This window comes from Bos mutus, chromosome 1 (genome assembly GCF_027580195.1).
Source record: "Bos mutus isolate GX-2022 chromosome 1, NWIPB_WYAK_1.1, whole genome shotgun sequence".
NCBI classification, from domain to species: domain Eukaryota; kingdom Metazoa; phylum Chordata; class Mammalia; order Artiodactyla; family Bovidae; genus Bos; species Bos mutus.
This window is the reverse complement of record NC_091617.1, coordinates 80837033-80854564: the sequence shown is the minus strand read 5'-3', so window position 1 is coordinate 80854564 and position 17532 is coordinate 80837033. Positions and strand designations below refer to the sequence as shown.

The 17532-nt window shown below is 39.3% G+C and overlaps 1 protein-coding gene across 4 annotated transcripts in view; it reads left to right on the top strand.

Annotated features, from left to right (window-relative positions):
- MAP3K13 (mitogen-activated protein kinase kinase kinase 13) overlaps window positions 1-17532 on the top strand; it is a 156637-nt gene that overhangs the window by 102442 nt on the left and 36663 nt on the right. For 3 of the 4 annotated variants that reach the window (XM_070372110.1, XM_070372128.1, XM_014480663.2), the window contains one exon: window positions 8620-9179. In XM_070372110.1, coding sequence (XP_070228211.1) covers window positions 8705-9179 — 475 coding nt within the window. In that variant the 5' untranslated portion in view covers window positions 8620-8704. Of the gene's footprint in view, window positions 1-8619; window positions 9180-15143; window positions 15209-17532 lie in introns of those variants that run through there. The other variant, XM_070372139.1, reaches the window with a different exon arrangement.

The following is a 17532-nucleotide window of genomic DNA, read 5'->3' as shown; positions in this document are numbered from 1 at the left end:
CACTTAGTATATTGTTTATCATAGATTTATGGAGGTTGTAGAGAAGTCTTTCCTTTGGTCAAGAAGTTTGTTTAGTGTTTGATTTTAGGTGTATTTGAAGCCTCACAAGTTGCTGGCTTTTAAATTAAGATTATAGTTTGTAACTATGTAATAAAGCATGTTTTTAAAAAATTTATAATTCACTTATTTATTTATTCATTTTTGCCTCTACTGAGTCTTCATTGCTGCTTGGGCTTTTCTCTGGTTGTAACGAGCCAGGGCTACTGTCTAGCTGTGGTGCGCAGACTTTTCGCTGTGGTAGCTTCTCCTGTTGCTGCTGCTGCTGCTAAGTCACTTCAGTCATGTCCGACTCTGTGCAACCCCATAGATGGCAGCCCACCAGGCTCCCCCATCCCTGGGATTCTCCAGGCAAGAACACTGGAGTGGGTTGCCATTTCCTTCTCCAGTGCATGAAAGTGAAAAGTGAAAGTGAAGTCGCTCAGTCGTGTCCAACTCTTTGCGACCCCATGGACTGCAGCCCACCAGGCTCCTCTGTCCATGTAATTTTCCAGGCAAGAGTACTGGAGTGGGGTGCCATTGCCTTCTCTGGTTGCAGAGCACGAGTTGGAGGGCTTCAGTAGTTGCAGCTCCCAGGCTCAAGAGTTGTGGCGCATGGGCTTAGTTGCTCTGTGGCATGTGGGATCTTCCTGGATCAGGGATCGAACCTCTGTCACCTGCACTGGCAGGCGGATTCTTTATCATTGAACCATCTGGGAAGCTCTGTAATGAAGCATGTTTATTCATTTAAAAACTTACATTATAAGCTTATTTTAACTTTAATCATGGTTGTGTTTATAGGTGAAGGTGAAAGTGAAAGTCGCTCAGTTGTGTCTGACTCTTTGCAACCCCATGGACTATGCAGTCCATGGAATTCTCCAGGCCAGAATACTGGAGTGGGTAGCCTTTCCCTTCTCCAGGGGATCTTCCTAACCCAGGGAATCGAACCCAGGTCTCCTGCGTTGCAGGTGGATTCTTTACCAGCTTAGCCACAAGGGAAGCCCAAGAATACTGGAGTGAGTAGCCTATCCCTTCTCCAGCGGATCTTTCAACCCAGAAATTGAACCAGAGTCTCCTACATTCCAGGCAGATAGATTCTTTACCAACTGAGCTGTCAGGGGAAGGCCATATTCATTAAGTAATATGGAGGTTACCTTTTTGTAATTTTTATTTTTTGCTGACTCTAGCATTGTTTAATATTATTAAACATTCATAATCTTAACCAAAAATATAAGGCGTATGGTACACACTGAATCAATATTTTTTAATGCATGATTATTGGATGAAATGTTATAAAGAAGATGGGACAAGGTAGGTCAGTGCATTTGGTCAATGTGAGGCTATTATTGTCCTTTCAGATAGGAATTTCAGTAGACGGCTCACAGTTAAGAGAGCAAGTTAGGGGTGAAGACACAATTGTAGGTCACTCTTCTGATCTGATTTTTAAATAATCTTATACTTAAAATTTTACAGTTCCGTTAGAAAACGCAGATAATTTTTTTTAAGTTCAAATCAAGATCACCATGATAAACATCTATCCCAGAAAGATTTTTTTTAGTTATTGCTATGAGCAAGTAGATGCTTTTCTGGAACTCTCTTGCTTTTTCCATGATCCAGCAGATGTTGGCAATTTGATCTCTGTTCCTCTGCCTTTTCTAAAACCAGCTTGAACATCAGGAAGTTCACGGTTCACATATTACTGAAGCCTGGCTTGGAGAATTTTGAGCATTACTTTACTAGCGTGTGAGAAGAGTGCAATTGTGTGGTAGTTTGAGCATTCTTTGGCATTGCCTTTCTTTGGGATTGGAATGAAAACTGACCTTTTCCAGTCCTGTGGCCACTGCTGAGTTTTCCAAATTTGCTGGCATATTGAGTGCAGCACTTTCACAGCATCATCTTTCAGGATTTGGAATAGCTCAACTGGAATTCCATCACCTCCACTAGCTTTGTTCGTAGTGATGCTTTCTAAGGCCCACTTGACTTCACATTCCAGGATGTCTGGCTCTAGGTCAGTGATCACACCATCGTGATTATCTGTGTCGTGAAGATCTTTTTTGTACAGTTCTTCTGTGTATTCCTGCCATCTCTTCTTAATATCTTCTGCTTCTGTTAGGCCCATACCATTTCTGTCCTTTATCGAGCCCATCTTTGCATGAAATGTTCCTTTGGTATCTCCGATTTTCTTGAAGAGATCCCTAGTCTTTCCCATTCTGTTGTTTTCCTCTATTTCTTTGCATTGATCGCTGAAAAATGTAGCGATCTTCTTGCTTATCTCTTCTTGCTATTCTTTGGAACTCTGCATTCAGATGTTTATATCTTTCCTTTTCTCCTTTGCTTTTCGCTTTTCTTTTCACAGCTATTTGTAAGGCCTCCCCAGACAGCCATTTTGCTTTTGTGCATTTCTTTTCCATGGGGATGGTCTTGATCCCTGTCTCCTGTACAATGTCACAAGCCTCATTCCATAGTTCATCAGGCACTCTATCTATCAGATCTAGGCCCTTAAATCTATTTCTCACTTCCACTGTATAATCATAAGGGATTTGATTTAGGTCATACCTGAATGGTCTAGTGGTTTTCCCTACTTTCTTCAATTTAAGTCTGAATTTGGCAATAAGGAGTTCATGGTATGAGCCACAGTCAGCTCCTGGTCTTGTTTTTGCTGACTGTATAGAGCTTCTCCATCATGGGAATACCAGATCACCTGATCTGCCTCTTGAGAAATTTGTATGCAGATCAGGAAGCAACAGTTAGAACTGGACATGGAACAATAGACTGGTTCCAAATAGGAAAAGGAGTTTGTCAAGGCTGTATATTGTACCCTGTTTATTTAACTTATATGCAGAGTACATCACGAGAAACGCTGGACTGGAAGAACACAAGCTGGAATCAAGATTGCCGGGAGAAATATCAATAACCTCAGATATGCAGATGACATCACCCTTATGGCAGAAAGTGAAGAGGAACTAAAAAGCCTCTGGATGAAAGTGAAAGTGGAGAGTGAAAAAGTTGGCTTAAAGCTCAACATTCAGAAAACTAGGATCATGGCATCCGGTCCCATCACTTCATGAGAAATAGATGGGGAAACAGTGGAAACAGTGTCAGCCTTTATTTTTCTGGGCTCCAAAATCACTACAGATGGTGACTGCAGCCATGAAATTAAAAGACGCTTACTCCTTGGAAGGAAAGTTGTGACCAACCTAGATAGCATATTCAAAAGCAGAGACATTACTTTGCCAACAAAGGTTCGTCTAGTCAAGGCTATGGTTTTTCCTGTGGTCATGTATGGATGTGAGAGTTGGACTGTGAAGAAGGCTGAGCGCCGAAGAATTGATGCTTTTGAACTGTGGTGTTGGAGAAGACTTTTGAGAGTCCCTTGGACTTCAAGGAGATCCAGCCAGTCCATTCTGAAGGAGATCAGCCCTGGGATTTCTTTGGAGGGAATGATGCTAAAGCTGAAACTCCAGTACTTTGGCCACCTCATGCGAAGAATTGACTCATTGGAAAAGACTCTGATGCTGGGAGGGATTGGGGGCAAGAGGAGAAGGGGACGACAGAGGATGAGATGGCTGGATGGCGTCACTGACTCGATGGACGTGAGTCTGAGTGAACTCCGGGAGTTGGTAATGGACAGGGAGGCCTGGCGTGCTGCGATTCATGAGGTCGCAAAGAGTCGGACACAACTGAATGACTGATCTGATCTGATGAGCAAGTAACTTAATCCCAGTTTTTAAATGGGAATGATTGCCTTAATAGCATAAACTTCACTTATGCTCTAAATACTGCTGTGTGAAGTAATCATTTTTGAAAAGTAACCAGAAAGTTGGGATAGCAGTATTGTGTTCATTTTAAGGCAAAACAATGCCAACTGAAGAGAAGACAGCTTGGGAAAAGCTCAATCAAAAAATCTTAGCAATCATGCCTACTTTCAAATTTTATTCAATTTTAGTCAGTTCGTTGAATTCAGTTGAATTTTATTCATTTGTGGGGCAAAATTTTCCAAAATCTTTGATTTGCTCATATTTATGCTATAAAGCTCAAAATCGGATCTATTATAAAATTATCCTCTTTAGCAACATGGAGACAATTGTATCATATAATAAAAACACAAGAACTCAAGGACCATTTGGCCACCTGACCTCTTCCTTTCCTCTTTTTCTCGGTGCCAAATTCATCTTGGCATGAAGTCAAGGTAATTTCCAGAAACTGGCAGTGCCCTGGCAAATGCACAGCTGCCCCTGTCGCCAACCCTTGCCTACTAATTTTTACACAAACCACTTCCTCCTTTTGAGGCTGAGAAGCTCACAGGGCAAGGAAGTGTGCCTGAAGGGCAGAGAGGGAGGCGCTGCCTTGTACTCCTGCAGATTCAGGAGCCCTTGTATAAGGGCAGAGGCAGCACCACCTCCCCCTGCAGCCTTGCCCGTAGATCTTTGTCCTGATAAGGGCACAGGCTGACCTTGCCGTCTTGCACCTCTGCTCTTCCTTATCTTTTTCCACTTGACTCTCAGTGTTTAAAATTCTTGCCTCGTTTCGTGTCTATCCCCTTCTAATAAATTCTAGCTTTGACTTCTCATGAACTGAAAGATCCAGTCAGTTCCCAAGAGAGTACACGAGCCCAGTCTGGACAGAGAGAGAGGAACTGAGAGGACAAAGAGAGAGGCAGAGATGGTGGAGCTGCTTCTGCTCCCTTAGGTTCCACTCACCAGCTCCTTCACTGTGCAGTGGCAGTGTGTGGGTGTACATACAAACACAGGTAAAATTTAGATATTTTCATCCTCCTACACTCTTACATGTAGAGTCAGCTCTGATCGTATTTGAATATAGTCATGGTGATGATTTCTTTCCTTTTGTTCTGTGCTCCTCAGTTTCTCTGCCTTTGTTGCTTGCGATTGGATGTGATTTCTTGGTGAACAGAGGAAAGCCTGTCTGACTGCACGTCTTTATACACATTTTGAGGTTTCCATCGTCTCTGCCTGCTCCCAGAGCAGCTGGATCACCAAAAGCTGGGTGCCCTTCACTGCTCTGTTGACACATGCAGGGTCACCCCTCTAAATGGATGTTTGTACTTTTTCGGATGTAGCTTTAGTGCATCTAGAATAGCATTGCATTATCATCTTTTGTCATCAGTGATCATGCTATCATGACTATTTGTTTCTATTTGTCTGAATAAATAACCAGACTAGGGGAAGACCATAGGATAAGGAAAGAGGATTCATTCCAGCTCTGCCACTAATTAGTTGTATTGAGCAAGTCAACAGTCTCTCTGGGATTTTATTTTGTATGTGAGACAGGTAGATTGGACTATATTCCTTAAGGGTCCTGTTATTCTTGACCTCCTAAATATCAAACTGTATGTGATGACCATGCTAAAGTTCTCTTCTTTAGACTCATTCCTAGTGCCTGTGTGAGCAGGTCCACTTCACGTGCACTACTAACCTCTTAGAAATCAGAAGAGATGGGAGTTCTCTGGTGGTCTAGTGGTTGGGATTTGGCACTTCCAGTGCTGTGGCCCAGGTTCAGTCCTGGTTGGAGAATTGAGATCCCACAAGGTGCAAGTTGTGGCCAAAAAAAAAAAAAGAAGAACTGAGAAGAGGTTACAATTCAAAACAAACTCATGTCTTTCTAACTTTTTGTGTATGAGCTAATTTCAGTGTGATGTCATCAAGGAGAAGAAACTCAGAATAGAAGTGGACAAAATGGAAATTTACCAGGAGTTAATATAAAATTCTGCAGTTGAGTTCAAAGAACACTTTGCACAAATAGGTGTTTGGCTGAAATTCACATATACATTTGGGTATTTGCGTTATCAACTGATGTGAGCCAACAGCATAATGTATGCCCTATGCTGTAAAGGATAACCATGAATCCCAATGGCAAAGACAGATTGGAAGCAACTGCTCAGACAGTGGCCAGGTCAGATAGCATGAAGTCAGAGATCCTGAAAGATATCAAGCAGAGCAAGGTCAGAGAGGCCAAAGGCAAAAGACAGCTGAAGGTCATGGCAGAAGATCAGCAAGAATGCAAAATGAAGGGATCAGTAATGTCAGAGCCTAGAGAGGAACACAAAAGGAAGGAAATGGGGAGCATGGGGCTGGGGGTCAACTCAGCAAACAGCTGTTTCTATAATGAAGGGCTCCAGCTTTTCTTTTTCTTTCTTTCTTTTCCCCAACCTTATATTCCCAGGTAGCTTCCCAGCCCTTAAATTTCTCCATGCCCTGGAAGTTGTCTCACTTAACCTAACTTTGTCCTGTTAAAGTTCTCTCTCTCATTTCTTTAAAGGGAAGAATTGTCTGTATTATTTCATGAGCTTTCAGAGCCGTATGTGAAGGAGTTGCTTTTATTGCACACCGCTGTCCAACATCAGCTGACTTTTTCATTATTTCTGGCTGACCAGCTCTCCCACACATGCCCTGGTCGCTTTTTCTCTGCCTTTGCTCACACTCTTATTCTTTCTTAACTTCCTTTCCTCTGTCAGTGTCAAACACATCTTCCTTACCTTCTCATGTCCCCATTCTTACTCCCTGTAGACCAGAATGTGGCATGAATGTCGTGGGGGTGAGAGTGGGCAGGAGGTAATTCCCTCGGTGTAATTATTAACTCCTTAAGTAGCATTAGTCGCTTAGCTGAGTCCAACTCTTTGTTATTCCATGAGCTATATACAGCCCACCAGGCTCCTCTATCCGTGGAATTCTCCAGGCAAGAATACTAGAGTCGGTAGCCATTCCCTTCTCCAGGGGATCTTCCCAACACAGGGATCAAACCCAGGTCTCCTGCATTGCAAGCAGATTCTTTACCATCTGAGCCACCAGGAAAGCCATCTTACCAGGTGGTGCTAGTGGTAAAGAACCTGCCTGCCAATGCAGGGGGCTTAAGAGATGTGGGTTTGATCCTGGGTCAGAAGATCCCTTGGAGGAGAGCATGGCAACCCACTCCAGTGTTCTTGCCTGGAGACTCCCATGGACTGAGGAACCTTGGAGTCTACAGTCCATGGGTTTGCAAAGAGTCAGATACAACTGAAGCAACTTAGCACACATGCATGACTCAGTAGGATTTAAGTTAACTGTGTTGGGGCTTCCCTGGTGGTTCAGATGGTAAAATATTTGCCTGCAATGCAGGACACCCAGATTCAATCCTTGGGTTGGGAAGATCCCCTGGAAAAGGGAATGGCAACCCACTTCAGTATTCTTGCCTGGACAGAAGAGCCTGGCGGGCTACAGTCCATGGGGTCACAAAGAGTCAGACATGACTGAGTGACTAACACTTTGAACTTTTGAATTTAAGTAGTGTATAAGCTTTGAAAGAAAGAAACTATGTCTTACAGAGACCACATGGTACAGTAGAGAGTTTGGGATTAGGTCCTGGCTCTATGACCTTTAGCATATACCTCTCTCTAAGCCTCAGTGTTCTTCTGGGAAAGACAGGAGTAACGATTCCATGCTCTGGCTTCCTTACACAGGCAATCAGATGTTTAGGTCAAGGTCACAGGAAATAGCATTTTTTAACCTGTAAAGTACTCTAACAGAATGAAGGGTTATCATAACAGGTGCCTTGTTATAAAGAATTGAAGGAAATCTGAGAATCTGAATTCTTAGATTGTAATTCTTGCTCTACCACTTACTTAGTATGTAGCCTTAGAAGTTTCTTACTTCTCTAAAGTGAAAATGACACCATCACAAAGATAATGTTGCTGGTGCTGGCATGTATACCAGTTTGTAAGAGCCAGTTGTCAAATATTTAGTAACTGCAGGCAGGTTGTTAAGCTATTGTTACGAGCCTGAAACCTGACTTGGTGGGAGTATTTATACCAGGGAAATTAGCAAATACTACTTATCGGATTACTGGTTTTTTATTCTGGAGAGTAGATGGCTCAGACAACAGACATTTACTTCTGACAGTTTTGGGGGCTGAGACAACCAAGACTGAGGCACTTGCATGTTCCATAGTCTGGTGAGGGCCCACTTCCTGCTTCATAAACAGCCGTCTTCTCACTATGTTCTCTCGTGGCAGCAGAAGCAAGGGAGTTCTCTAGGGTCTTTTTCACAGGGCAGTAACCCCATTCACAAAGGCTCCACTGTCAGGACCTAATCACCTCCCAAAGGCCCCCCAGCCAAGCAGCATCACAAATGAGTTTTACCGTGTAAGTGGAGTGAGGGGAAGACATTCACCCTATAGAAGTGTATTGATACAGAATGCTTAGAATATCTTGAAAAACACAACATAAATCCCTCCCAAATCTAACCACCTAGAATTAACAGCTATTAATTCTTTGGATGTATCCTTCCAGTCTTTTTTTCTTATACACGTGTTTGTGTATCTTTTTAAATAATAAAAATTTTAAATGGCTTATGTTGTATATATTGTTCTAACCTATTTTTTATATTACTATGTCATGAACATTTTCTCATGTTAGTAAGTACTCTTCTACAACATGATTTTTAACTGCTGCACAGTATTCCATTACGTGGATCAACACCACTGTTTAACCAATCCCCTTTGCTTCAGCGTTTTTACTGTTATAATCAGAAGTGTAGTAGTGTGACTGACTAAAGACAGGGTGATCTCACGTCCTCCTCCTGTTCTCCCCAGGTTCTGAAGCCCCCTCTTACATCAGAACTCTACTGTAATGATCCTCTGAGTGTCATCTCAGGACCTCGGGCACACTCATGGCACGATGGCCAACCCTCAGGAGCACCTGAGCTGCTCCTCTTCTCCACGTTTGCCTTTGAGTGAAAACAAAACCTTCAGTGGACTACAAGATGACCTCGCACCTATGGGGAGCCACGCTTCCCCCAAGCTTCTTAAGGACCAGCAGGAAAAGGGCATGGTGCAAACTGAGCTAGCTGAAGGCACGAACAGCCCCATCACCACAACAGTGTTGACAAGCATAAGTGAGGATTCCAGGGACCAGTTTGAGAACAGCGTTCTTCAGCTAAGGGAACAAGATGAATCAGAGATGGCCATGTCTCATGGGAACAGCAACACTGTGGATGGAGAGGGCACAAGTGGAACTGAAGACATCAAGATTCAGTTCAGCAGGTCGGGCAGCGGCAGTGGTGGGTTTCTTGAAGGACTATTTGGATGCTTAAGGCCTGTATGGAATATCATTGGAAAGGCATATTCCACTGATTACAAATTGCAGCAGCAAGGTAAGAAAGATACTTCCTGTGTAAACACCCCACCACCATTAACTGAGTAACTTTGATAAACTAAAGACCTAGAGCCAGAAGAATACACTAGGTCAGTCTCCTGTAGACCTTCTGAATGGAGCAGAGTGACATACAGTTGGTCTTTTTTGGTTGAAGCCCATCTTTTGTGGTTATCCAGTGATGTCCGGAGTAGAGTACATATAAGACAATCCATGACATTGTGAGGAAGAAAATGTTAGAGCTCCTGTTCCTTTTAACTCAGCATTTTAAATTTCTATTCTCATGTATGTTTTCACATGTATATTTAGTATTTTAATAAAGTTGCACAGATATATAATTTGTAAATAAATCACATAGTAGGCACATATTCCAAATTTTTTATTAACAGTTTTTTACAGTCAAAAATTTGATGGTCACTGGACTAATTCAAAACCAGACAGAAATGTCATGGTATTGCCTCCAAAGATTGCAGGACTGCCTTAATTAATAGCAAAAATGAATATTTTAAATTTTATAGTCAAGCTCAGAAAACTCACGTTTTGAGAAAAGAACAAAATATCTAACCATCCTTGAGAAACATTATTATTTCTAGGTCCCACAGCTTTTTAAAAAGTAAAATTTTAACTCCCATCATTGTATAACATGTATATTCATATATTCCAATTCAAGCCTTACTCTTTTTGAAGTAAAGAGAACACATGGCCCTAGTGTTCTTTATTTATATTCTTGTAACTTTATTTATATTCTTGAAACAGTTTTTCCTGAGAATAAAAGTAAGATATATATAGAAAATTTTGAACCTGCAAGTAAGTTCACCCAAAAAAGTTAAAATAATCGATGATTCCCCAATCTGAAGTAACCAATCTAAGTGTTTTGGCACATATATTATGTTAGCCTATATATCTGTGTGTAAGTATGCTTTTAAAAAGTCATACTGTTCTGTAACTCCTTTTTATTTCATATTGTGAATCCTTCCCATACCATGAAATATACTTTTCAGCATCATTTTTAATGTCTGCCTAATATTAAATTGTGTGAACATGTACAATTTAGTACTTGTAATTAAGTTATCCTCTGTGTTTTTCCCTTTGGATGAGAACTCAGGGTTTACTCTTTTAACAACGTTCAAATGTAACATAAGCATTGTTAATTATATTTATCAAGTTGTACATTACATCCCCTTGATCTTATAACTGGAAGTTTGAACCTTTTGACTGCCTTCATCCAATTCCCCCTCTCCCACTCTCCACCTCTGGTAACCACAGAACTGATCTCTCTTTCTGTGAGTTTGTTTCTTTTTGAAGTATAACTGACCTAGAGCACTATATTAGTTCCTGCTACACATCATAGTGATTTGACACATGGCAACCCACTTCAGTGTTCTTGCCTGGAAAATTCCATGTACAGAGGCATCTGGCTGGCTACAGTCCAGAGTCGAAGAGTCAGGCTCGAAGAGTCAGACATAGCTGAGCACACGTGCACCGTGTGCTTCAGAATGATCACCGTGACAGGTCTAGCTACTGTCTGTCACCACACAGAGAGATTGCATGGTTGTTGACTGTATTCCCCACACTGTACATTTCACGCCTATGACTCATTTATTTTGCCCTAAAAGTTTGTAGCTCTTAATCTCCCTCACCTATTACTCCCCTCCCCCTTCTTCCTTCCCTGTGACAACCACCTGTTTGTTCTCTGTATCCATGGCTCTGTTTCTATTTTGCTGTTTGTTCATTTGTTTCGCTTTTTAGATCACACATTTAAGTGAAATCATAGAGTATTTGTCTTTCTCCATCTGACTTATTTCACTTGGCATGGGGCCTTCTAGGTCTATCCATGTAGTCACAGATGGCAAGATTTCATTCTTTTTTATGGCTGAGTAATATGCTGTTGTGTGTGTGTGTGTGTTTATATATATACACCACATCTTTTTTTATCGGTTCATCTACTCATGGACACTTTGATTGCTTCCAAATCTTGGATATTGTAAATAATGTTGCAGTTAATGTAAGGGTGCATGTATCTTTTCTAAAGAGTGGGGTATTTGAGGGGTTTGTTTTTTAATTTTTTATACAATTTTTAAAGGATGCTTTCCATTTACAGTTATTACAGAATGTTGGTCATATTCACCATATTGTACATTACATCCTTGAGCCTGTCTTACACCCAGAAGTTCGTACCTCCTACTCTTGCACCCCTATAGTGCCCCTCCCTCTCTCTCCATCGGTAGCCCCTGGTTTGTTCACTATATCTGTGAGTCTGCCTCTTTTTAGTTATATTCATTTGTTTTTTGTATTTTTTAAAATCCAAAATATATGTGTATCATATAGTATTTGTCTTACTCTATCTGACATATTTCACTTTAGCATAACATCCTCCATGTCCATCCATGTTGCTGCATATGGCATAATTCTGTTCTTTTTATGGCTGAGTAGTATTCCATTGTGTCGTATATGTATGTGTGTGTGCGTATGTATATATATGTCAAGTTGTATGGACTATTTGTATATGATGGATGTTAATCCTTTAACAGGCATATTTGCAAATATTTTCTCCCATTCAGTAGGTTGTCTTTTTGTTTTGTCAATGGTTTGGCTTTGCTCTGTGAAAGCTTTTAGGTTTAATTAGGTCCCACTTGTTTATTTTTGCTTTTATTTCCTTTAGGGTCCAAAAAAAAAAAATATTGCTGCAGTTTATGCCAAAGAGTGTTCTGCATGGGATTGCATTCCTCTAGGAATTTTATAGTCTCTGGCCTTACATTTAGGTCTCTAAAGAGTGTTTTTGTTTTCTTTAGATAAATATCCAGGAGTAGAGTTGTTGGGTCATATGGTAATTCTATATATAGTTCTATTTTTAGTTTTTTTAGGTATCTCCATACTGTTTTCCATAATGGCTGCACCAATTTGCATTCCCATCGACAGTACACAAAGGCTCCCTTTTCTCTACTCCTGGCCAACCCTTGATGATTAGTGATGTTGAGCATCTTTTCATGTGCCTGTTGGCCATTTATATGTCTTCTTTGGATAAATATCTATTCAGCTATTTATCCTCTGTCCATTTTTTAATCAGGTTTTCTTTTTTATGTTGTTTTGAGTTCTTTATACATTTTGGATATTAACCCCTTATCAGAATAGTGTTTACAAATATGATCTCCCATTCAGCAGGCTGCCATTTCATTTTATTGTTTCCTTCACTGTGTAAAAGCTTTTTAGTCTGATACAGTCCCATTTGCTTATTTTTGCTTTTGTTGCTCTTGCCTGAGAAGACATATTCAAAAAAATATTGCTAAGATTGATGTGAAAGAATGTACTGCCAATGTTTTCTTCCAGAACTTTTATGGTTTCATAGATCTTACATTTAGGTCTTTCATCCATGTAGCTGTCCAATTTTCCCAACACCGTTTATTGAAGAGGCTGTCTCTTCCTCCATTGTATATTCTTGCCTCCTTTCTTGTAGACTAATTGCTCATACAAGTATCGTTTCATTTCTGGGCTCTCTGTGCTGTCCCATTGATATCTGTGCCAGTACTATACTGCTTTGATTACTATAGCTTTGTCTTACAGTTAGAAATCAGGGAGCATGATACCTCCAGCTTTGCTCTTCTTTCTCAAAATTGTTTTGGATATTGGGTATATTTTGTGTTTCCTTACAAATTTTAGGATTATTTGTTCTAGTTCTATGAAGAATCCATGGATATTTTGACAGGAATTGCACTGAATCTCTAGACTTCCTTGGGTAGTATGGTCATTTTAACATTATTAATTCTTCCAATTCGTGAGCATGGTATATCTTTCCCTCTGTGTGTGTTGTCTTCAATTTCTTTCATCAATGTCTTATTGTTTTCAGAGTACACGTCTTTTACCTCCTCAGATGTATTCTTAATATTTTATTTGTTTTGATGCAGTTGTAATTGCATCAAATTGTTTTCTTTATTTCCTTCTCTGATTGTTGATTGTTAGTGTATAGAAATGTAACATATTTCTGTATATTAATTTTGTATCCTGAAACTTTTCCAAATTCATTGGTAAATTCCACTGCAATCTTCTCATTTGACAGTTTGTTTACTATTTTCAGTGGTTATAAGCCAGGCTGCAATGAATATAGCATTGAAACATAAACATCACCATATGTAAAATTAGATAACCAGTTGAAATTTACTGTATGATACAGGGAGTTCAAATCTGGTGCTCTGTGACAACGTAAATGGGTGAGATGAGGTGGGAGGTGGGAGATGGGAGGGAGATCCAAGAGGGAGGGGACATATGTATACTTGTGGCTGATTCATGCTGATATATGGCAGAAACCAACACAGTATTATAAAGCAATTATCCTCCAATTAAAAATGAAAAAAAAATTAAGTCTACAAATAACAAATGCTAGAGAGGGTGTGGAGAAAAGGGAACTCTCCTACACAGTTGGTGGGAATATAAATTGGTACAGCCACTATGGAAAACAGTATGGAGATTCCTCAAGAAACTAAAAACAGAATTACCGTATAACCCAGCAGTTCTACTCCTGGGCAAAACTATAATTCAAAAACATACAGGCACCCCTGTGTTCATAGCAGCACTTTTCACAATAGCCAAGACACGGAAACAACCTAAGTGTCCATCAACAGAATAATGGGTAAAGCTGTGGCACATATATACCGTGGAATACTACTCACTCATTACAAAAATGAAATAATGCCAATGCAGTATTCCTCAGTCATAAAAAAGAACAAAACGCCATTTGCAGCAGCATGGATGCAAGTAGAGATTATCATGCTAAGTGAAGTAAGTCAGAAAGAGAAAGACAAATACCATACGATATCACCTTTATGTGGAATCTAAAATATGGCATAAATGAACGTATCTGCAAAACAGAAACAGACTCACAGACACAGAGAACAGACTGTGGTTGCCAAGGAGGGGGTTGTAGGAAGGGATGAACTGGAAATGTGGGGTTAGTAGATGTAAACTATGACATATATCAATAGAATGGATGGCAACAAGGTTCTACTGTATAGCACAGGGAACTGTATTCAATTTCCTGGGATAAACTATAATGGGAAAGAATATGAAAAAGATTGTGTGTATATATATATAGGGTTAGGGTCCCATATATATATACACACACACACATATAAAACTGAATCATTTTGCTATACAGCAGGAATTAACATTATAAATCAACTCTACATTTTTAAAAAATTGACTCTGAAATGCTTTCTCTTAAATTGATACCAGCCTCCTCATCTATACCCCTTCTCCATAGGTAGATTGGGGTTTACCTGTAAATCTGTCAATTCCTGATATGCATTCCAGGATTTGTCAACCATAGCATTCTTTCTCAGTCCATAGATGGTGTCTGTCTTTCTCTGTCTTTCATACATGCTCCTTGCCTTATGCATTCTACCCTCTTGTTACCTCTATGATCTTAAGGTTTCAAGGAAATTAGAAAGCTGTTCCTTGTCACATGGAGATTGGGGATTCCTATGTAAAACAGTATTATTGTTTTAAAAATTGGGAATAATACAAATACATACAAGTATTAGTTGCTCAGTTGTATCCGACTCTCTGTGACCCTATGGACAGTAGCCCACCAGGCTCTTCTATCCATGGAATTCTCCAGGCAAGAATACTGGAGTGTGTTGCCAAAATTGGGAATAAAGACAAACCCAAAGAGGAAAATAAAAGTCACTTATCATCCCACAGCCCAGACATAACCACCCTTAATTTATTATTTTTCAGAAGTTCCTTCTTCTCTGCTTAGACACAAAACCTACTGATATCTGTTTATATGATAAACTCATTTGATTTTTAAGGTCATAATTTGTCCAGTCTAATAATTATTTTGGTGGAAATGTGGAGATCTCAGGATCCAAACGCAACATTGAAGTTCAGACTCATAAAGAAGGCTAACAGACACATCCTATGTCTTTTAAAGAAGCCTTTAAAATTTTTTTATTGTTATATAACCTTGTAGGGAGAAGGAAATGGCAACCCACTCCAGTGTTCTTTCCTGGAAAATCCCATAGATGGAGGAGCCTGGTAAGCTACAGTCCATGGGGTCACAAAGAGTTCCAACACGTCATGCATTGGAGAAGGAAATGGCAACCCACTCCAGTGTTCTTGCCTGGAGAATCCCAGGGACGGAGGAGCCTGGTCGGCTGCCGTCTATGGGGTTGCACAGACTCGGACATGACTGAAGCGACTTAGCAGCAGCAGCAGCATATAACCTAGTATTTAATTTTTCTTCTAATTGATTGTGTGACCTTCAGAAAGGCTTATTTCAGGAACAAATAAGAAACATGCTTGGTCAGTTTAAACTTATAAGGTTGCAGCAGCTGCCCAGTTCTTCAGCAGATGACAGGATATCCTACTGTGAGCAGGTGTTGCTGTGGGTTGTACAAAGATTCACCAGCCTAAGTGTATTTTTTTTCTTATCAGCTCCAGGATCAGGGAGCTAATCTTTAATCCTGGATTACAGTCAACCAAAGGCTAGTAGTACATATAACAGATGTGTCCCTGCATTTGGTATTATGAGGAAATTTCACTCGATTAAAAAAGTTTTAATGATATCTTCGTCTCCCATTTAGTAGATTGGTGGTTAAGTGCAAGTAAGGTAGTATGTAGAATTGAAATCTTTTAATGCCAAATAGTTCCCAGTCTCAGAACAAGTATTGTTATAGACTTGTCTAGATAAACAAAGGAGAACTTATATGTTAAAGTGAGTGGGCTCGTGGCTTTTTCTCAGCCCTAGGGATCATGATGGGTATTGGAATTAAGATTGTAGTCATAGTGATGAATCAGAGAGAAGATAAAAGCTGGGGAAGAGTACCAATGGGACAGATATAAAAGCAGTGGAAAGTCTGGGACTGGCCCTGGAGGGAGCCCAGCCAGTTTCCAGCATAACGAGGTTAGCTATCTTGCTTCTTGGTGATGCAGACCCCCAGTTTGTACAATCTTGTTGCTGACATTCTTTTTGCCGCCATTTTCCTATTCCTTGGCTCCCTACTAGGTATTGATCAGGACATTGGAATTGGACAGAGAGAACAAAATGCCATGAATCAGTTTTCCTTCTGGGAGTCAGCTCTAGTAGAAACAATTGACAGAAAGGTGGTTGAAGTATTACTTTACACTCTGTGTTCCTGAATTACCAGTGCTGTCCCCTTTATTTTTCCATGGATAATTAAGATTTGGTTGAGCATAGATGAATTAACACAGGTATGAGCTACTGTTGGTCAAGAAAATTTTTAGTATTTATTATAAATTCAACCTTTGATATTTGAGTGCCAGATATTTTTATCATTTATATTTCTTTTATTTTATAATTGAAGTATAGTTAGTTTACAATATTATATTAGTTTCAGGTGTACAACATAGTGATTCAATATTTTATATATTTATTCTATTTAAAGTTGTTATAAAATATTGGCTATATTCCTTGTGCTGTACAATATATCCTTGTAGCTTATTTACTTTATACATAGTAGTTTGTGCCACTTAATCCCCTACCCATATCCTGCTCCTCCCTCTTATCATTTGTATTTTAATAATTCATTTATTTCTTATTTTATAAAAATATCAAATAGGAATTATTTATAAAAATATATAGTAAGTTACAATATAAACATTATAAAATGATGTGAAAAGAAAGGATTATTTAACAAATTTTTTAAATCACTAAATAACAATATTAAAAAATTAGTTTGCATTAGTTCTCACATCCTGCAACAAATTAAGCTTCAGATGCAAAGGTTAAGCTTAAAAAATCAACTATAGATCACTCTTAGAAGATAGATTAGACAGTGGAAGAAATCACAAAGCAAATTACAGACAACTATAAAAGTATTTTGTTTAAAACATGAAATTAAAAGAAAAATGCTTTTGTAAGAAGTCTCTTCATATGTATCAAATAGAAAGCTCCTTCAAGTTTATGAGAACTGCAAACCCAAGTAAATAAATGGGCAAGGGGTAAATTTGATAATTCATACAAAGAAGATGTATTAAATGTGGAAAAAACATTCTCACTGGCAATTAAAATAATGCACACTTATAAAACACTATTTTATACCTAATTAAATTAGCACCAAAAAATAATTGGCAACAGTCATTGCTGGCAAAGTTGTAGTAAAAGAGACTCATGCTTTACTAATGTCAGCAAAAACCTTTTGGATAGCAATTTGGAATGTACACCAAGAACCAGGAAATTATACTCTTTAAGGACTGAATTTGAGGAATAATAATAAAGAAAGAGAAGTATCAAATTTAAATTAGCAAACAAAAAAATAGAGATACTTAAGTACTATCAAAGATAAGAGGATACAGTAAACAGCTGTTAATCTTATAAATAAAAACTGTAAATATATGGG